The sequence below is a fragment of the Orycteropus afer genome, unplaced genomic scaffold, assembly GCF_000298275.1.
Source record: "Orycteropus afer afer isolate SDZICR_OR568_19922 unplaced genomic scaffold, OryAfe1.0 scaffold00232, whole genome shotgun sequence".
Lineage (NCBI taxonomy): Eukaryota > Metazoa > Chordata > Mammalia > Tubulidentata > Orycteropodidae > Orycteropus > Orycteropus afer.
The window spans coordinates 2,110,420-2,132,679 of record NW_006921819.1 but is presented as its reverse complement, the minus strand read 5'-3'; the positions used below and the strand labels follow the sequence as shown (position 1 = coordinate 2,132,679).

Genomic DNA, 22,260 nt, shown 5'->3' with positions numbered 1-22,260 from the left:
TTCCTTCCAAGGAGTGGCTGGTGGGTTTGAACCGCCAGCTTTCTGGTTAGCAGTCAAGTGCCTTAGGCACTACGCTACCAGAGCTCCCATGAACAAGGTAGGTTCTTCCATTTATGTAGTGCCCTTTTTATCTCTTGTAGGAGTATTTTATAGTTTTCTTTGTATTGGTCTTTTGTGTCTCTGGTGAGGTTTATTCCTAGATATTTTATATTTTTAGTAGCTATTGTAAATGATATTGTTTTATTTATCAGAGGACTCTTTGTTGGGGTAGAGGAATCCAAATGATTTTTGTTATGTTGACCTTGTATCCTGCCACTATGCTGAACCTCTCTATTAGTTACAGTATTTTTTTATCGAGTGCCTTGGGTTGTCTATGTACAGGATCATATCATCCACAAATAGATAGTTTTAGTTCCTCTTTCCCAATTTGTATGACTATTTTTCTTTCTTGCCTTATTACCTTGGCCAGGACTTCCAATACAATGTTAAACAGAAGTGGTGATAGAGGGCATCCCTGTCTAGTACCCGTTCGTAAGGGGAATGCCTTGAGTCTTTCTCCATTAATAATGATGTTGGCCATTGGCTTTGCATATATATCCTTTATTATGTTGAGGAATTCCCTTCTATCCCTATTTTCCTGAGAGTTCTGAACATGAATGGATGTTGGATTTTATCAAATGCCTTTTCTGCATCGATTGATATAATCATATGGTTCTTTTGTTTTGTTTATGTGGTGGATTACATTGATTTTCTGATGTTTAACCACTCTTGTAAACTTGGTATGAATCCCACTTGGTGTGGGTGTATTAATTTTTTGATATGTTGTTGGATTCTGTAGGCCAGGATTTTGTTAAAGATTTTTGCATCTATGTTCATGAGGGATATTGGTCTGCAGTTTTCCTTTCTAGTAGTGTCTGTCCCTGGTTTGGTTATTAGTGTTATGCTTGCTTCATAAAATGAGTTTGGGAGTATTCCATCTTCTTCTATGCTATGGAATAGCTTGAGAAGCATAGTTGTCAACTCTTCTCTGAACATTTGATAAAATTCTCCAGCAAAGGACTTTTCTTTGTGGGAAGTTTTTTATGACCTGTTCAATTTCTTGTTTTGTTATAGGTCTCAAGTTTTCTATCTCTGAGTGGGATAGTTTAGGTAGGTTTTGTGATTCTAGAAAGTTGTCCATCTCTTCTAGGTTCTCAAATCTGCTGGAGTATAGTTTTTCATAATATGCTGTATCTTTAGTGTTTCAGTTGCTTCTGTTGTGATGACACCCTTTTCGTTTACAATTCTTGTGATTTGGATCTTCCCTTTCTTTTCTTTTGTTAGGTCTGCCAATGGTTTATTGATTTAATTAATCTTTTCAAAGAACCAGCTTTTTGTTTTGTTGATTTTCTCTATTTTTTTGTTTGTTTTGTTTCATTTATTTCTGCTCTGATCTTTATTATTTCCTTGCTTTTAGATGCTGTAGGATTCTTTTGTTGTTCTATTTCTAGTTGTTGGAGTTGATGAGTTAGAGTGTTGATTTTGTTTCCTCTTTTTTGATGTATGCATTTATTGCTATAAACTGTCCTCTGAGTACTGCTTTCGTTGTGCCCAGTTGGTTTTGGTATAATGTAGCTTTATTCTCATTTGTTTCTAGGAATTTTTTTTTTATTTCAGTTTTTATTTGTTCTCTTACCCAGTAGTAGTTTTTGAGCAGTGAATTATTCAGCTTCCATATGTTTGATGTTTTTTCCTTTCTCTTCCTATTATTAATTTCTAATTTTATAGCATTGTGGTCTGAGAAGATGCTTTGTAGTACTTCAATGCTTTTCAATTTATTGAGGCTTGTTTTACATCCTAACATATGGTCTATTCCAGAGAAGGATCCATGTGTACTGGAGAAGAATGTGAATTGTGCTTTTGCTGGGTGAAATGCTCTGCATATGTCTATGAGGTCGAGTTGTTTGACTGTACTGTTGAGGTCTCCTGTATTTGTTGAGTTTTCTTCTAGTTGACCTGTCTATCTTTGAAAGCCGTGTGTTAAAGTCTCCTACTACTATTGTAGAGTTGTCTAGTATGCCTTTTAATTCAGTTAATATTTGCTTCATGTATTTTGGAGCAGTTTCATTGGGTGAATAAATATTTATTATTGTAATGTCTTGTCAACTGATGCTTTCAGCATCATATAATGTCCTTCTTTGTCTCTTAGGATGTTTTTTACCTTAATGTCTATTTTATCAGAAATTAGTATTTCCACTCCTGCTCTTCTTTGGTTCCCAATGGCTTATATTTTTTCCACTCCTTAACTCCTAATTTGTTTTATCTTAGTGTCCAAGGTGGGTCTCTTGTAGGCAGCATATCATAGGTCTTCTTTTCTTATCCAGTCTGCCACTCTCTTTCTCTTGATAGATGCATTGAGTCCATTCACATTGAGTAATTAGTGATAAGTATGAATTTATTGCTGTCATCTATGTGTTGTTTTGTCATGCTGTTGGTGTTTCCTTGGTCTATATACTTTTCTGTCCTGAGTTCAGTTTGTTGGCTAATGCTTTCTCCCTTTTCTTCTTTCTTGTTGGTTTTGTGTTTATTAAACCCATTTTCCTTCCTTCTGTATTTGCTTAGGGGGACTGTTAATTTTCTCTGTGGTTACCTTAGCGTATACTCCTGTCTCTACATTTTTAGAACAGTGCATACTGTGAAGACATTGTCCTGGTTTCCTCTTCATTCAGGAGTTTGTACCTAGAAGGTAACCTCTAAAAGGTTAGTTGGTGTTGTCGTGTGCTGATTGACTTCATTGGTTTTTAGTGTACAATGTTTTAAAGTCTTATTTTGAGTTTCTATTTCTGATTTGGTTTTGGTGTTGATGTCATGTATCTTGATTTTGTTGATCTCTGTCATGGGTTCTCTATTGGAAGGACTTCCTTAAGCATTTCTTCTAGGGTTGGTCTGGTTTTAACAAAATCACTTAATTTCTGTTTGTCTGCAAATGTCTTGATTTTGCCATCATACTTGATGGATAATTTGGCTGGATATAGGATTCTTGGCTTGAAGTTCTCTTCCTTCAGTGTTTTATATGTGCCATCCCATTGCCTTCTTGCCTGCTTGGTTTCTGCTGAGTAATTGGAACTCAACCTAACTGTTTGATTGTTGTATTTCTTTTGTCCCAGGCAGCTCTCAAAAATTTTTCTTTGTCTTTGGTTTTGGAGAGTTTGATTATAATGTGCCTTAGTGTTTTTTCTCTTGGGATCTATCTTGTGTGGGGTTCTAGGAGCTTCTTGGACAAATATCTTTTCTTCCTTCCTGATATGGGGGAAGTCTTCTATTAGCAGGTCTTCCATAATTTTCTCAGTGGTTTTTTCACCTCTTCTTCTTCTGGAATTCCAATGAGTCTTATGTGGTTTCTTTTCATGTCATCCCATATAATTCTTAGGTTCTCTTCATTTCTCTTAAATCTTGGTTCTGATTTTTCTTCATATAGGCTGGTGTCCAGGGATTTATCTTCTAGTTGGGATATGTGTTCTTCAGGCAATTCTAACCTACTCTTTTGTGCTTCTACTATGTTGTGTAATTCTGTAATTTTGGTATTCATCTTCTGGATTTCTAATTACTGTTTTTGTATGAGTTCTGATTGTGCATTAATCTTGTTACTTTGTTCTTGAATGATTTTCCTGAGTTCTTCCAGGGAACTGTGTTCTCCTTGATTCTGTTTGGGGTATTCTTAGGCTCTTGTAAAGCTCTATAAACATATCTTCCAAATTCCTTCTCAGATAATTCTATTGCCTCCTCTTCCTCCATGTTTAATGAGACCTTTGTGGTTTTGCATCTAATGTCTTGTCCTGTTTTTTTTTTTTGTTTGATTTGAGGTAGCCTGTTTCCTAGACATTTTGAGGTTGTCTGTAACTGTTGCTTATGTACTGATTTGTTTTGTCTTGGTTTTATGGTTTAATATTTTGAACAGGCGAAGCTGGTTTTTTTTTTTTTTTTTTAGTTATTAATTCAGATATGCTGGGTCGCTCTGCAGTTTTCTTTGTGATGGTGGAATCACTGTGTGGAATGTGTATATGGAATGTGTTTCTGTTCATTGTAAAGAGGGTTTAGAGTTTGAACCAGAAGATATTATGGTGGCTGAATGTGGTTTCCTCTACTGGATGAGTGAGGTTATTGGTGGAGAATGTGGGAGCAGAAAAGTGGAAGAAGGAGAGCTCCCTGTTGCTAGGGGTGATTTATAGGACTTTGAGTGGACTGCTAATGATGACACTGTACTGTTATTCACAGGCCTGCACCTCAATTTCAGCAAAGACTCTAGTTGTTAGGGGGTTGCCACTTTCCGCTTGGCTCAGACACAAAAATCCCGCTCCTGAGGCCCCTCGGGGCCAAAAAGCAGACCCAAGGCAACTGCCCAATTCTGTCATTTGCCGTAGGGGTTCCTCTCTCAAGACGCCAACCCACGGCACCAGCCCAGACCATGATCCGCCACAGGAGCTCTACCTGGGTCCGTCCACCTGCAGCACCAAAGATCTACTTGGTTCCAGCAGCACTGGAGTCAGGAGAGTGCCTGCTAGTAACCTGTCATCCCAATACTACTGATAAAGTCAAGCACAGGCCTCTCAGTGCCACTAAGCTGACCCATGCCTGATCAGTGATCCACTACAGGGGCACCTCCCCAGGCTTGCCCTCCTGTAGTATCAATGGACTCTCTGTTCGGATGTACCCATTTGCACCTAGCCAACCCAAGTTATCGATGAAATCAGGTGAAGGTAGATCCTTGGGATGATCGCTGGTATGGTGTGTGGTCGCCGGTGTGGTATGTCTTCTTCCTTAACCCAGGGAGGTCTCTGATCGATAGTGGGAGATTTTAATACACCACTTTCAACAAAAGATAGGAACAACTGGAAAGAAACTCAACAAAGATGCAGAAGAGCTAAACAATACAATCCACCAACTTGACCTTACAGACATCTACACATCACTTTCCCCAACAAAAGCACAATATACATTCTCTGCCAGTGCACATGGAACATTTTCCAGGACAGTCCATATGTTAGGCCCATAAAACAAGCCTTAATAAATTTAAAAACACTGAAATACTGCAAAGCATCTTCTCAGATCACAATGCTATGAAATTAGAAATTAACAATAGGAAGATCAATGGAAAAAGAGCAAACACATGGAAATTGAACAACACCCTCCTTAAGAAAGACTGGGGAAGAGAAGAAATAAAAGATGAAATTCAAAAAATCCTTGAATCAAATGAGAATGAAAACACAACATACAAAAATCTTTGGAACACAGCAAAAGCAGTGATCAGAGGCCAATTTATAGAAATAAATGCACACATCAAAAAAGAAAAGCCAAAATCAACACTTTATACCAATATCTCCAAAAATTAGAAAAAGAACAGCAAGAAAACCCTACAGTCACCAGAAGAAAGGAAATCATACATATTTGAGCAGAAATCAATGAAACAGAAAATAGACAACAGAAGAAAATCAACAAGAATAGAAGTTGTTCCTCTGAATAGAGTAATAAAATTGACAAACCACTTGAAAATTTAACAAAGGAAAAGAGGGAGAGAATACAAACCACACGAATAAGAAACAAAATGGGCAACATCACAACTGAAGCAACTGAAATAAAAAGGATAATATCGGCATACTATGAAGAACTGTGTTCCAACAAATTTGAAAATCTGGAAGAAATGGACAGATTTCTAGAAACAAACCACTTACCTAAACTAACATAGACTGATATGGAAGAGTTGAACAGATCCATAACAAAAAAAGAAATTGGCAGGTCATTAAAAAATCACCAACAAAAAAACTTCCTGGCCCAGACAGTTTCAGTGGAGAATTCTACCAAACATACAGAGACGAACTGATACCAATCCTACTCAAACTATTCCAAAACATACAAAAGGATGCAATCCTTCCTAATTTATTTTATGAAGCAAGCATAACCTTGATACCAAAACCAGTCAAAGACATCATTCAAAAAGAAAACTACAGATCAATATCCCTCATGAATATAGATGCAAAAATCTTCAACAATATCCTAGCCAACAGACTGCAACAACATATCAAGAAAATCATTCATTATGACCATGTGGGGTTCATATCAGATATGCAAGGATGGTTCAACATTAGAAAAACAATCAATGTCATTCACCACATAAATAAAACAAAGGAGAAGAACCACATGATCATATCAATCGATGCAGAAAAGGCATTTGATAAGATCTAACACCTATTCCTGATCAAATCTCTCAGCAAAACAGGAATAGAAGGGACATTCCTCAACATAATAAAGGGCATATATGCAAAACCAATAGCCAACATTATTTTCAGTAGAGAGAGGCTGAAACCATTCCTTGAGAACAGGAACCAGACAAGGATGCCCTCTATCACTACTTCTATTCAACATTACATGGGAAGTCTAGCCAGGGCAATAAGGCAAGAAAGGGAAATCAAAGGCATCCAAATTGGTAAGGAAGAAGTCAGACTCTCCCTATTTGTTGATGATTTGATCCTATACCTAGAAAACCAAGAGACTCAGTAAAAAATCTACTGGAACAAATTGAGAGATTTAGCATCATGGCAGGATATAAGATCAACATCCAAAAATCAGTTGGATTTCTCTATACCAGCAAAGAAACTGCTGAAAAAGAAATAAGGAAATCAATACCATTTACAGTAGCTACCAAACAGTACATAACAACACATCACCACCAAAAAAATAAAATACTTGGCAATAAATCTTACCAGGGATGACCCAAAAGACCTGTACAAAGAAAACTATAAAAGACTACTTCAAGAAACCATAAGAGATCTACATCAAAGAAAGAATATACCATGCTCGTGGATAGAAGACTGAACATTGTGAAAATGTCAGTTCTACCCAAAACAATCTATATATTCAATGCAATCCCAATCCAAATCCCATCAACATTCTTTAAGGATATGGAAAGAACAATCACTAACTTTATATGAAAAGGAGAGAGACGTTGGATAAGCAAAGCACTACTGAAGAAGAAGAACAAAGTAGGAGGTCTCACACTGCCAGATCTCAAAACCAAGTCAAAACTGCCAGGTACTGGTATAACAACAGACACATAGACCAATGGAATAGAATTGAGAACCCAGATATAGATCCATTGACCTATGGGCAGCTGATCTTTGACAAAGGGCCTAAATCCATTAAATGGGGAAGAGAATGTTTGTTTAATAAATGGTGCTAGCAAAACTGGAGATCCATTTGCAGAAAAATGAAATGAAACAAGATCTGTACCTCACACCATACACAAAAACGAACTCCAGATGGATCAAAGACTTAAATGTGAAACATAAAACTATAAAGTTCCCCAAGGAAAAACCAGGAGCAAATTCAGAGGCCCTAATATATGGCATCAGTAGACTATCAAGCATAACCCAAAATGCACAAACAGCAGAAGAAAAACTAAATGAATGGGACCTTCTCAAAATTAAATTTATATGTGCTTCCGAAGACTTTGCCAAAAGAATCAAAAGAGAATCTACAGATTGGGGAAAAATATTCAGCAATGACATATCTGGCAAGGAACTGATCTCAAGAATTTATAGAAAACTCCAACACCTCAACAACAAAAAGACAAATAATCCAATTAAAAAATGGGCAGAAGACATGAATAGACACTTCACCAAAGACAATATTCAGGTGGCCAACAGACATAAGATGAAATGCTCACAATCATTACCCATTACAGAGATGCAAATCAAAACAACAATGTTATACCATCTTGCTCCAGTACTAGCAGCAAAGTTCAATAAGACAGAAAACAACAAATGCTGGCGAGGGTTGAAGAGATAGATGGCAAGGCCTCTCTTGTGGTTGTAAGATATGGCAAGGTCTCTCTCACTGTTAAATGCTTAACTGGCAAAACATCAAGTATTAAAAGTAGATGTTATTCTAGTAGTCCATGTTTTCATCTTATTGGGATGTTTCATACTTTGGGTCACTGTGCCATAGTAAAAAATTTATAGTTTTACACTCCTTATTCCTGAGGAGACTTCTGTGATTGTTTTAATGACCACCTGTTGTCCTTGAGTACACAGAGGAGTAAAACTTTAACTCTGTAGAGAATAAGCTGATTATATGAATTTGAAGACTAATGATGTAATCATGTATAAACATATAAAGTAGAACAAAGGCATCAGGGGTCACTCTCGCAGAACATGCAGGGCATCCACCTGGCCCCCCTTCCTTTTAAAAAAAAAAAGAAAACCATTAATCCTTTCGTGTCACTTCATTTGGTGACCTGTGCGGTTTTGCCAGACGTGGCAGGCGAGGATATGGAAAAATTGGGACTCTCATTTTACAGTGCCACTGCTGGTGGCACTGTAAAATGGTACAATCACAGTGGAAAGCAGTATGGAGATTCCTTAAAAAGTTGGAATTAGAAATACCATTTGACCCAGTCATTCCATTACTAGGTATATACCCTAAAGAAGTGAGAGCCAAGACAAGAGCAGATATATGCACACCCATGTTCATTGCAGCACTATTTATAAAAGCAAAAATATTAAAACAACCTAGGTGCCCATCAACAAAAGAATGGATAACCAAACTATGGTACATACACACAGAATATTATGCAACCCTAAATAATAATGTAGAATCCGGAAAACACCGCATAATGTGGATGAACTTGGAGGACATTATGCTGAGTGAAAGAAGTCCATCATAGAAGGACAAATATTGTATTAGTCCATTATTGTAAAAATCAAGGAAAGATTCATATATGGAAGGAAATTATCTTTGTTGGTTGCAAGGGGTGGGTGGGGAAGGGAGAGAACACTGTCAGATAGGTAGAGACAAGTACTGATTTGGGTGAAGAGAAGGGCAATGTATCAAATGTGAGTGATCAACATGGTGGCATTGAGGAAGAGGAAGACAGAGAGCGTGCATGGGAGGTACAGACAACAAAGATAAACCCTTCTGCACATACAGTGCTACGTTGTCAGTGAAGGCAAATAATGATCTACAGGTGAACAGATGGGTGGACAGGCTGAACTATGAGATATGTCTATGCAGCTAGGAGTATGCCCAAGACCATGTATAGGGTTGGCAGACAATGGTTCTACAAGGGTATTTACATGTTCTGCAAGAATCCCTAAGTGTATAGTAGAACCGACAAGAGGCAAGGTTGTAGCCACTTCTTGGTCACAGTCAGCTACCCAGAGGGAGCAAGTACTTGGACCTGTGGGCTCGGGACCATAGTTGCAGGAAACATCAATCTTAACTGGCATAACATACTACACAAAACACTGTTCCACATCCTACTTTGGCAAGTAGTGACTGGAATCTTAAAAGCTTGCAAGCAGCCATCTAGATGCAATGATGGGTCTCTCCTCGTCCAGAGCAATGAAAAATTAAGAAAACCAAAGATCCATGGAAAGAATTAGTCCTAGTGACTGGTACCCCATGCGTTCCTCAGCCTATATGACTATGAGACCAGAAAAATTAGATGGTATCCAGCTACCACTGTCAACCACTGAGAGAGGGATCTATGTAGGAGATCCTGGATACAGTGGGAGAACAACATGAAACAAAACTCAGAATCATTTGGGAAAAAAAAGAAAAGGGACTAGGTCTGCTGGTTTGATAGAGACTGATGTGATGGAACCACTGAGACTATGGCCCCTAGATGCCCTTCAGGTCTGGAATTGAACCCACACCTGTGGGTTCCAGCCAAACAAAAGACAGGTATAAGTGGTGAACACTTACACTAGGTAGATACACTCCTTGGAGAGAACAATCATGGGAGAATAGAAATGCTGTGTATGTACAGGGAGACGGCTCAGGGGGCAGGAGTTCATGGAGGGACGGACACAGGGAAGAGGTAACTATGGAGGGGGAGTGGTAGGGGAGCTGTTGCCTTGTGGTAAATTGTAGTCAATGTCATGAGACAAAGTATATGTGAACTTCTGCATGTAAAGTGAATCTGCTCTGTAAACTTTCACTCAAATCACAATTGAAAAAAGAAAAAAAATAACAACAGTATATCCTAATAATTGTTGTTGTTGTTGTTGTCGTTTGCCATCGAGTCAGCCCCGACTCATAGCAACCCCTCCTTGGGTTTCCGAGGCAGTATCACTACGGAAGTGGAATGCCCACCCTTCCTTCCGAGGAGTGGCCAGCAGATTCCCAGGAGACTATCATAGTTTCAGTGTACCTGGTATCTATTATTATTATCCTAATAATAGATACCAGGTACACTGAAACTATGATAGTCTCCTGGGAATCTGCTAGTTCTCCAGGGAAACTGACAGACAGAAGGCCAGGGCAGATCCCTGATCCCTGGCTTCTTTGGCTACAACAGAAATTCCAGTTGCTAAAGAACTATTAATGATAAACTACCTTGCATAATTACATATAAATCCAGTCACCTATTTCAGTCAGAAAAGCTTTATTTCAATGGCTATACAACAGTTTACTATAAGGGAGTATCATAATTTAAACATTTTCTTATTATTAAAAACTTAAGAGAATTACCATTTTTTCTTATAAGCAATGTAGCAATAAACATCCTTATGCCTAAATCTTCACTATATTTCTATTTCTTTAGGATACATTCACAGAGTTAGAATTCCTGGGTCAAAGGTTATGAAAATTCCTCAAGTTCTTCAGATATATTATAAAAGTATTTTTCAAAACGATGTAAGAAAATTTGCATGATAAATGTAAACAGCAAGATACAAAACTGCGTATCATCTCAGTTTTGTATAAGAAAATATATGTGTATAGAAAAAGTCTAGAATGAAAAAAATATGTTAATAAACCAAAACCAAACCCACTGTCACTGAGTCAATTCTGACTCATAGCAACCCCCACTGGGTTTCCAAGGCTGTAAATCTTTACAGAAAGTAGACTGCTTCATCTTCCTCCTGTGGAACAGCTGGTAGGTTTGAGCCACCAAGCTTCTGGTTAGCAGCCACATGCTCACTATGCCACCAGAGCTCCTTAAAATTTGTTAATAGTTATTAATAATTTTTTTCATCTCTGCAGTCATTTTATAAATGTCCTACAATGAGCATGTACTTATGAGTTAACATTACAAGTTACAGAAATTAAAAATTTTACCAAAGTGTAAGTCAATACAAAGCTTTATAATAAATAATTCAAGATAGCTTTTATCATATTAGAGATTATATAAACAAATGAAAAAAAATAACCATAAAAGAAAATTTTCTATTTCAATCACCACTTGACATACTCTTAAGAGTCAATATCATAAAGTAGTACGCTCTGTCTCACCACAACAGGTTATTAACTCCCACCAAGCTTTTAAGAACCAGAAATATTAAAAGTGGCACAGGCACATGAGTGAAAATAGTCCATTCAAAAAGAATCAGCATTAACCTAGAAAAAGCACTGAAGTATTCTGGCTCTCTTTGCTGTCAATCAATATGTGTAAAACAAGCAAAAAAAATCTCTTCTTTCTATAACCCATGGATAGTAAAAAAGTACAGATGCATTTTCACTACAGCAAGATGTCCTGGTTACAATGTTGTTCCCAGTTCCCTCCATTAAATTCTCACATTTCACTTTAAAAACTCCCTATCTTAAGCCACTCCTCGGAAGGAAGGTTGGGCAATCCTACTTCCGTAGTGATAATGCCTCGGAAACCCAAGGAGGGGTCGCTATGAGTCAGGGCCGACTCGACGGCACGTAACAACAACAACAACATCATCTTAAGACACACAAAACATACCCTATGGGTCCAGTACGTATTCCTTAAGTTATGACAGGAAATCATAACTTAGCATCTCTTCCTTTACAGCAAAGAAGCTTATCAGCCTCAATTTAACTTTCACTTGAACATTCATTTTATCCATAGAACAGTTGTGACAGTATAACAAAATTACTGACCTTCAACATCATGCCAGCTTGCTCATAAGCTCTGCAAAGAGAATACAATTTCTGTTATCAGAGCCTAAAGAAAGGAGAGAAGAAACGTCCTACAGAGAGTTACCTCAATTAAAATGAGCTCAAGCACAATATATTACTTGGGATTTATATTACCATACAATATAATTTTCTCTTCTTTTTATTTTTGTGGATAATTCCTTCTTAGGAACATCAGACATTTCAGTTAAAGGGATTTTATTTTGCAAATGCAAAAACTAAGTAAAGGTCAAGAAAAGTTAAATGATTTTCTATTACGCAAACCTACATCCAAGTGTTAAAACAAATATACTCCCTACAAAAACTGGAAAAAGCTGCCTGCTTCACTTACACAGTTACTATTAATAAGAAAGAGAAGAGGGTCTAGGTTACCTGATTTTTCAAAGGCTATTAAACAAAATGGTCCTGAAAATACTAAGTTTAATTTAAATGCTACAAATCTTAGTTATCAGTGGCTCTGTTTCTAAGGTTCAAGTGACAACTACTCCAAATAGAAATGACTATTTTATTTAAATAAAGTAATTCAGTAATTATGAATCTACAACTTGGGAAAAATTTAATGAACTATAGAAAATGGCAACATTTAAAACATGCAATCTGCAAATACATAAAAATATGGAGATTATTTACTTACTTGGCAGCATGAAAAAGACTGAATAGATGTCACAAAGTTAAAATTAAGGAAAAAAGGAATCAACAATTTCTAGAGGTTTACTATTTAAAAGACAAAGTTAAAAAAATCACAGCCCAGTTTGTTCCAAAAGTCAACCTCTACAAACAGGTAAAGCAAAAATAATTTATTGCCTGTTGATGTCTCATATATAATTCATAAAAGCATAGACAAAACACCCCACAGATTTTAAACTATTTCCATTCTGCATTAATCAAATGCATTAATCAAAATGCAAGGTTATTAGAACTCCAATTGACAAATGAGATGAAATAATGAAACACTGTTTAGTCAATAAGCTTTAAAATATCTTAGAAAAATGTATTGTTTTAAATTATATGGAAATCTTACTTCAAATATCTAAGGAAAATTATGTATTAAGTAAAATTTATAAGCCATTTTACTTTTTTCCAATTATCTGGCTACATCTTTATCTTCAGCAGTCATCTACAGATTTAATCTACTTCATTCCAAATAAAACCATCATCAAGCAAACCCAGTAACAGTAAATAAATGAATCGTCACTCCAAACTCCCAAGAGGAGTTGTGCAAATCAATGTGGAGAAAAGGATCAAACCCCACTATATATAAATGTTCCTTTAGAGTTTTGAACTGCAGAATTTTTCCAATCATTATCTACTTTAAAAGCACTGAACTTCACATGCAGCACTTTTTTTATTTTAATGTTATTTACTTTTTTTTTTAAATTAGGATTTGGGTGAAGATTTACAGAGTAAATTCACTTTTCATACAGCAGTTCACATATACTTTGTCTCATGTCATTGACCAAAATTTACAATGCAGCAGCTCCCCTTCCACTTCCTTCCCATAGTTACCTCCTCCCAGTGTCCATCCCTTCATACTCTTCTGCACCCTGAGCTATCTCCCTGTGCATAAGCAGCCCTTCCTTCTCCCATGATTGTTCTCTCCAGGGCGTGTGTCTACTTGAGGTAAATGTTTAACTCACATGCCTGTACTTTGTTTGGCTGGAAACCACAGTTGTGGGTTCAATTCCAGACCTGAAGGGCAGCTAGGGGCCACAGTCTCAGTGGTTACATCAGGCTCTATTGGACCAGCAAACCTGGTCCCCACCTTTTTTTTTTTGGCCTCCAAATGATTTTGAGTTTTGTACCACATTGTTCTCCCTCTTTATGCAGGATCTCCTACATCCCTTCCAAGTGGATGGCAGTGGTAGCTGGGCACCATCACACATGCAGCACTTTTAACAAGAAAAAATAACTAGTTTCTATCAAAATCATCTAAATGGTCAACTCCTTTTCAAAAGGTTGAAAAAGATACGCCCTGTTATTCTCATGTGCAACAGCTTCTCTCAGGCAGGCATCTTTTGCTTGCTCAAATTGTTTGGCATTTTTAAAAGCAACAGCTGAAACAGAACAGAAAAACAGACTTTCTATTTCCATTATTAAAAAACATCAAATGAATCATTATTGAAATCTGCATCAGGTGTGAAGTATTAAAAACTACACTTATTTTAACCAAATACTTAGAAAGTTTCATAAAACTATAGAATACAACTTTTTATATAAAGTAATATTCTTGTAACTTTTTTGATTATCAATTAATTTAGAAGTATTTTAAAGAGTCTAATATTTTTAAATCACGTGGCAACAGGTCAGTGTTACTTCCACTCAAACTCAAGAAGTCTTTCCAATATCAATGTCTAAGCCTTAAGAAACTACACCAACATCAATCAAACCAATTCCAAATTACAGAGAGGTTCATTTTGCCACAGGAAACAATAGCTTATCACCTTTACATTTAATAATTTTAGTGTTCTTAAAAGTCAGTTATAGCAGTCCAGCTTTTATTTAGAAACTGAAAATAAATAAATGCAGTAGTATTTATAATAAACCCTCCTGGTTGGTTCACTCTTTAATTACATGCATTAATGCATTTAGAGAGAAAATACTGTCCCAAGAGTGAAAGTATACTGTTAGTGTCATAGAAATATCTTCATGAGAGCAAAACTATTAGAAGTGGCCTTAAAATATATTTTAGAAATTCCGGAAAACTTAGTAAGACTTGCTTGCAAACAGGAGACAGAAATAGAAATCATACTGCCTTCAGAAAATGTTATTTAAAAAATCATTAAATGCTTGTTAATTAAGAAACAAAATACTATAACAATTCTCATTCCTGGTTTCCTCATTTTGTTTTTTAAAAAATTTTGTACTAATTATTTATTTTCCATAACCACTTAAAAAAAAATCAACAAAGAATGCCTTAAGGAGACAATTTACCCTGGAATATCTGACTTTAATAGTATTTCATGGTGTCAAATGCATACAAAATAAATTAGCTAATTTCTCCCATTGAGGAAACTTGTAAAAATGCAATCTCCAGTTACAAATGTGTACAAAAAAGGTAAAAACTATACTAAAGACCTGCATCTGTGTACTACCAACCCTATGCCCATTTCTGCTATCATGAAAGATAGCAGCATCTTCAACTCAGTCCTCAACACACCTGAAGTAGGTGGGAAAAAACACAAGGGCTTAATGTATTTTTCAAAAGCTATTAAAACCTAACAGTAAGGCTGCGGTTAGTGTTAGGCTTTGGCCTTGGGTTAGATTTAGGGTTAAGAATAAATATTATGCTGAGAAAAAGTAATTAGATTGCTTTAAAGTTATACATTGAAATGACAGGGATACAGTCACACATACCTGCTTTCCCATATTCAGAAGCAGCACTGTCATAATCTGGCTTCCATTTCAAAAAACCAGTTTTCAGGCTAAAATGAAAGGAAGACACATTTCACATAAGTTGCCAACTACGTAAGTGAAAACCCTAATTCTAATATTTTAAGAATAAGCAGCAGCAGCAGCAGAAGTCATCAGGCACAAACTCTCCATCTAACCCACCTCCTTCAAAACTTATTTATCACTAAATACACCCTTGCCACTTGCCTTCCCACTCATGTAAGTGGTGACCTCCTTGTAAAATGTCATACACATAGAATGTGGATGCTATATGTTCAACATGTGTTCTCTATACCAGCAGCATCAGCAATATATGGGAACTGGCTGGAAATGCAAACTATTATTTATTTATTCATTTTTATTTGGGTGAAGATCTACAGAGCAAATTCACTTTCCATACAGCAGTTCACATATACTTTGTCTCATGTCATTGACCACAGTTTACCACAATGCAACAGCTCCCCTCCCACTTCCTCCCCATAGTTCCCTCTTCCCAGTCTCCATCCCTCCATACTCTCCTGCCCCCTGAGCTGTCTCCCTGTACATAAGCAGCCCTTCCTTCTCCCATGATTGTTCTCTCCAGGACGTGTGTCTACTTAAGGTAAATGTTTAACTCACATGCCTGTACTTTGTTTGGCTGGAAACCACAGGTGTGGATTCAATTCCAGACCTGAAGGCAGCTAGGGGCCATAGTCTCAGTGGTTCCACCAGGCTCTACTGGACCAGCAAACCTGGTCCCCACCTTTTTTTTTTTTTTTTTCTGCCTCCAAATGATTTTGAGTTTTGTACCACATTGTTCTCCCTCTCTATCCAGGATGTCCTACATCCCTTCCAAGTGGATGACAGTGGTAGCTGGGCACCATCTAGTTCTTCTGGTCTCATAGTTGTGTAAGTTGCAGATCGGATGGTGTACCAGTCGCTAGGACTGATGTTTCCATGAATTTTGGTTTTCTTCTTTCTTCTTGAAGAGGAGAGACCCATCATTGCATCTAGATGGCAGCTTGCTAGATTTTAAGATCCCAGTTGCTACTCGCCAAAGTAGGAGGTGGAACAATGTTTTGTGTAGTATGTTATGCCAATTGCGCTTGATGTCCCCTGCGACTATGGTCCCAAGCCCGCAGGTTCAACTACTCAGTTGCTCTGGGTAGCTGGCTGTGACCAATGGAAATGCAAATTATTGAGCCCCATCCTTGACCAACTAACTCAGAACTCTGTGGTGGGATGGAACTATAACAGGACCTAAGTCACTCCATGGAAGGAAGGTTGGGCAATCCTACTCCGTAGTGATACTGCCTCAGAAACCCAAGGAGGGGTCGCTATGAGTCAGGGCCGACTCGACGGCAAATAACAACAACAACAACAACGCACATTAAAGCTTCAGAACCTCTGAAGCACAGTATCAAGGAAGCTGTTAAATTCCTAAGACTGGCATTCAGAGGACCAGCTGCCATCAAATCGATTCCAACTCATGTGATCCCATGTGTCAGAGTAGAACTGTGCTCCACAGGGTTTTCAGTGGCTGTGTTTTTTTAGAAGTAGACTGCCAGGCCTTTCTCCCTAGGTACCTCTGAGTGGACTCGAGCCTTAAATTTTTTGGTTAGCAGCAGAGCGTGCTAACCATTTGTATCATTCGTAGACATGGAGTTCAGAGGAAAGGTCTAGGAATAAATTGGGTAGTCATCAGAATATACTTCATCATGAACATAGACAATACTACCTATAGATAATGTAGCAAGAAGACAGAAAGACTAAGGAAGACAAACATTCAGAGGAACAAAAGGAGTCAGCATATAAGGCTGAGAATCAACCACCAGTGAAAAGGAAGGATGACCAACAAAGAGAAGACTGTTATCAAAACCAAGAGAAGCTGCTTTACACGATCAATAATGGCTTCTTAGATGCCAAATCAAAGGACAATCAATTCTGAGTCCTTTTGGCCTTTCTGCAATATTTTCTTTCTTTCTTTAAGATAATTTCAGATTTACGGTTTCATCTATCCCAATGACTCTCACACTTGGATGCATGTAAGAATTGCTAAATAAATACCATCTTATAGCCTAACTTTCAATTCAATTAATAGAAATCTGTTTACAAATGACCCTGTTAGCTTCAAAGGAATCAGAGGCTAGGTGAAGTACACCTTTCCTTGTGTAACAGCATGGGAACTGCCCAAAGCCTCTAACTTATTACCTTTTTTGCCAATCAAATTTATTTAGCACATATTTTGTCTAAGTACTATTAACAGGATTCAAATCTGTAAGCAACTTTTAAAGCTTACCAAGCATTTTATTGGTCAAAAATAAAATCTTAAAATGTCTATATTAATCCATAAAGTTCAGAAAATATGCAATAAAGCCTCCTAACCCTTCACCGCTACTCCAAAGTTCTCATTACATTATGTATGCTAACATAATTTCTAAAATGCCACACACAAAAAAAGATAATTATATGTATTAACCATACACGCAAAGAACCAGCATCATCAAATCTTGTCAATTCTATTCGATAAAGGTTGCCCAATCCTGCCTCCTTTATCCTTACTTGATTTCAGGCTCTCATCACTTCTTACATAAGGTCAACAGCCTTCTGACCTACATACATCACCTTCATGGGTCAATCACTTTTTCTGCTCTGCCCTCCTCTTCCACTCCCCCCACCATGGGAGATTAACTTTTCCTCTCCTTTCCTTTGTTCCTTCACCGTATCCACTGTATACTTCTAGCATTTAATGCCCTATTTTTGTTTACTTGTCTATTCTCCGACAGATTCCAAACTTTGAGGAAGGAGCCACTTTCATGTCATACCTGTATCCCCAGTGGCTAATAAACAGCAACAACTTTGTAGCTCTCACCCTCTCCAGTCCACTCTTGTTTCCACCATTATTTATTTTGCCAAAAATAAATCTAACCACATCCACTGATTATTCAATGCCTAGAAAAGATTCAAGGCCATTAGAATGGCAACCCCTTCACAGGCTGTCCCTGACTGTTCTCTGTGCTAGTGCATTTTATCGCGCTCCACCTACGCTACATTCACCATTCCCTGTACACCTCTTCAGGGCTGTGAAAGCATTGCACCCTGTGCGCAGAATATCACAGGAAGGATTTCCCTGTCTTTAAATTATTTTTCAGGCCCTGCTCAAAAATCAAGGAGCTCCAGTGGTGCAGTGCCTAAGATATCTGCTGCTAACCAAAAGGTTGGCGGTTCAAACTTACCTACAGCCGCTCTGTGGAAGAGACAGTAAGCTTCCATGAAGATTTACAGCCTTGGAAACCCTATGGGGCAGTTCTACTCTGTCCTACTGGGTTGCTATGAGTTGGAAACAACTCTATGGCAGTGGGGTTTTTCGGGATTTGGTTCAGAAATTACCTATGAAACCTTCTTAAATTTCCCCAGGCAAAATAAACTCTTCCCTCTGTTACCAAAGCACATTTAACACATCTCTGTGATGATCTTTATCACATGCATTTGTTTGTTTTTGTGTTTGCTCCTGCTAGAAAGTGAGACTGGGCACCTCCTGCACCAAGAGAGCTTCCCCTCAATCCCTTATTCACTGCCCAGCTTCCCCTCAATCCCTTATTCACTGCCCGGAAGTAACAGGATACAAAGGAAAGAATTTTAGTTTTTCCAGCTAGACAACTGCCTCTGCCACTACTGTGCAGCCTTGGGGAAGTCATTATGAGGCTTCTTTAAGTCTCATTCCGTCTTCTGTAAAATGAGAATATCTACGTAGAAAATTGTTCTGATGATTTCAGATTACATACATGGCCCACCTAGCACGGAGCACAAAGTAGAATTCTCACTGTCCGTAAATGCTGGACCGTTGAAATAATGATTCAAAACTTTATTGAGCAGGGAGAGTGTCAAAAAGAATAATTAAGGACAATCAGTTGCACTCCACAAATATTTGCTGGGTGCATACTAGATACCATAGCAGAAGCTGATAGAACAAATAATGAGGAGGCATAGTTCATGCCCCCAGAACAGTCTGAAGAGAAATGACAAGGGTTCACCGAGGCATTTCTAGGTCAATCTGTAGCCCACTCTCCCAAAACACGGAGTCTTTCAGCGCAGGGGTTCTTAATAGAACAGTTTTGTCTCATAGAGGGCATTTTTGGCTACTGGAAAAAGGGAGGGTACTAGTGGCATCTAGCACATACAGGCAAGGGATGCTGCTAAACATCCCACAGGGCACAGCACAGCCCCCAACACAACGAATCGCTGATCCCCCAGTGCAATGGCTGAGAAATTGTTTTTGAGGAAAACCATCAGGAGTTACAGAATGCGTAAAGGGCACGTGCGCCCCCCCCCCCCCCGGACAAGAACGCAGTAAAGACGACTTCCGGAGAGGCGGGCACCCGACTCTGGCCAAAGGTCATGAGACCCTGCCCTGCCAGGATCCCACCCTCTACAGAAACTCACTGCCGTTGGGTCCCCCAAGGGTCCTAAGCAGCCTCCCAGGGCAGTGAGAGCGGCACAGCCCTACCCACATCTACCCCTTTCCTCAACCCCGCAGGATCCGAAGTCCAGGCCGGGAGGTCACGGGGCAAGCGGCCGTCCATAGAGTCTCTCACTCACTATTTCTCTGCTTTGGCGAGGTGCTCCAGACCCTCGTTTATTTTTTGAGCTGCCATCTCCAAAGGCCGGTGTCTGAAGTGTAGTGAGGACGTACCTCTTCCCTTCAACTCGAAAGCGCCTGGCGAAGTAGGCGTGAGAACCCGGCGACGGAAAGGGACCGCTCAGCAACCAAACGGACTACGGCAGCGCGGAGGGCTCAAGCGCCTAAGGCAAACGCAGCTCCGCCCAGCAGAGGGTAAAGTCACGCAGGCGCAGAAGGCCAGTACTCGCCGGCTGACGCGGCTTCTTGTGCAAGCGTGGTTCTTTTGTAGGATTTTTCTGTAGAAAGGTGGTGTACTTAAGATGGTAGGTTGGTTCCTTTTCTCACTTACTCACTCGATAGTTCATTCAACAAATAGTTAATGAGTACCTAATTTGCCAGGCACTGCTTTGGGCGCCAAAGAATCAACAATTTTTAGGAATTTATCTTTCAAATGAAAACAGTCTAGATCCTCCTTGTAGAGTTAATTGTCATTTATAACTTATTACATGTGAAATTTCTCTGTATAATACCTAGAGCAGTATTCATTTTGAGCTTCAATTATATGTCGATCAGTATGCTACTTACGGAAAAAAGTCCTGACTATCCAAAAAGTCAGCCATTAACAACCCTGTGGAGCAGTTTTACTCTGACAGACATGGGTTTGCCATGAGTCCAATAGAATAGAGGGCAGCTGGTTTGATTTCTGATTATACTAGTTACAAGGTACACAGCGGTTAGCAAAATAGACTGTAAGCACTGAATACTGTCAAATACTACAGACTGATAAGTGCTCTAATGAAAAGTTAAGGGTGTTAGGATCGCTTGTGATGGCCTAGTAGAAATAATAGCTGGTAAGTGACATGGTGCCTAAGGCATTTTACTGCTAACCAGAAGGTTGACGGTTCAAACCCACCAGCCACTCCACAGAAGGAACACTGGGCAAGCTACTTTTGTAAAGATTTACTGACTCGGAAACCCAAAGGCGGTGGCCATGGGTCAGATCATCTCCATGGCAGTGAGTATCGTTTTAGGAGCTCTGGTAGCATAGTGCCTAAGGCATTTGACCGCTAACCAGAAGCCTGGCTGTTTAAACCCACCAGCCACTCCTCAAAAGGAAGATGGGCAATCTACTGCCATAATGATACCACTTCAGAAACCCAAAGAGGGGTTCCTATGAGTCAGATCTGACTCTGGTTTTTTTGGTTTTAATACAGTTGGCTCAATTCTCTGTCATAATTTGTGGCAATGTCTATATCCACATGGATGATGCTTGCAATATCTATACACTCTGTCAATTTCTAACTTCCAGTGGTCTTTTTTTACATCCAGTTAAGTAACATATTCCCAGGATCATATCCTTGACCTTGTGGTTGTTAGTTGCCATTGAGTTGGCCCTTGTCTTATGGTGATCCCATACACAGTGGACTCTGATCACCAGGCCTTTCTTCCTAGTCTGCCTTAGTCTTGAAATTCTGCTGGAACCTGTTCAGCATCATAGGAACATACAAACCTCCATTGATAGACCATGGTGGCCATGCTTGAGGTGCATTGGCCAGGAATTGAACTTGGGTCTCTGTTCTGGTTACCTAGTGCAGCTCTGACAGTAATATACCACAAATGGTATGGCCTTAACAAACAGGACTTTATTCTCTTACAATTTGGAGGCTTTAAGTCCAAGTTCAAAGTGCCAGGCTCTAGGGGCTGGGTGAAAGCTCAACCTTGGGGTCCAGCTCTGCCTCCAGCTCCTGGCCCACTGAAGCTAGAGGCATTTCTTCACTTAGACAGCTGCAGGCTGCTGAGGCTGAGAAGCCCCAAGGTTGACAAGTAAAAAGGCACAGTCCTGATGTTACCAAACCACACGGCAGGCCATTAACTTAAGTCCACTGTAAGTCCCAAGGTCAGCACAGCATAGCAAGCTGCTGAGCAATAACACAGCTACATGCAGGGTCCAAGCATGCCATAGGCTAGATAGAGACCATTCCCAAGGCTTCTCCTTATATACAGGAATCAGACCACATCCCAAAGGCAGCTACTCAGCTGCTTGTGGTAGATCCCACCATGGAGTTGATTGCCAGTCTCATCATGGGGAATAACTACCCCCAGCTGCCCAGCCACTCAACCAGGCCCAGCCAAGTTGACACACAAACATAACCACCACAGTCTCCCACATAGTAAGAATTCTACCACTGAATCACCACTGCCCCTGAAGCTGAGTTGAATTGAAGCTCAGTTCCCTACCCTTTTGGTAATCATCTCCCACTCTGGTTGGAGACAGATGAGCAAGCATGCTAATTCGTTTCCTTAGTTGTTTTTGAGAAACTTAGCCAAGACCAACTTGAAATTATTTAAAA

General features: G+C 39.0%; 1 protein-coding gene across 1 annotated transcript in view; it reads right to left on the bottom strand.

Moving 5' to 3' along the window:
• NAPG (NSF attachment protein gamma) overlaps nt 1-19,943 on the bottom strand; it is a 65,884-nt gene extending 45,941 nt beyond the window's left edge. Inside the window, exons 1-5 of the mRNA XM_007948914.2 lie at nt 19,888-19,943; nt 15,274-15,341; nt 13,889-13,973; nt 12,554-12,571; nt 11,884-11,914 (exon numbers count right to left, since the gene is read on the bottom strand). Of these exons, the coding sequence (XP_007947105.1) occupies nt 11,884-11,914; nt 12,554-12,571; nt 13,889-13,973; nt 15,274-15,341; nt 19,888-19,943 (258 nt within the window). The remainder of the gene's footprint in view (nt 1-11,883; nt 11,915-12,553; nt 12,572-13,888; nt 13,974-15,273; nt 15,342-19,887) is intronic.
• Nucleotides 19,944-22,260: the final 2,317 nt, after the last annotated feature.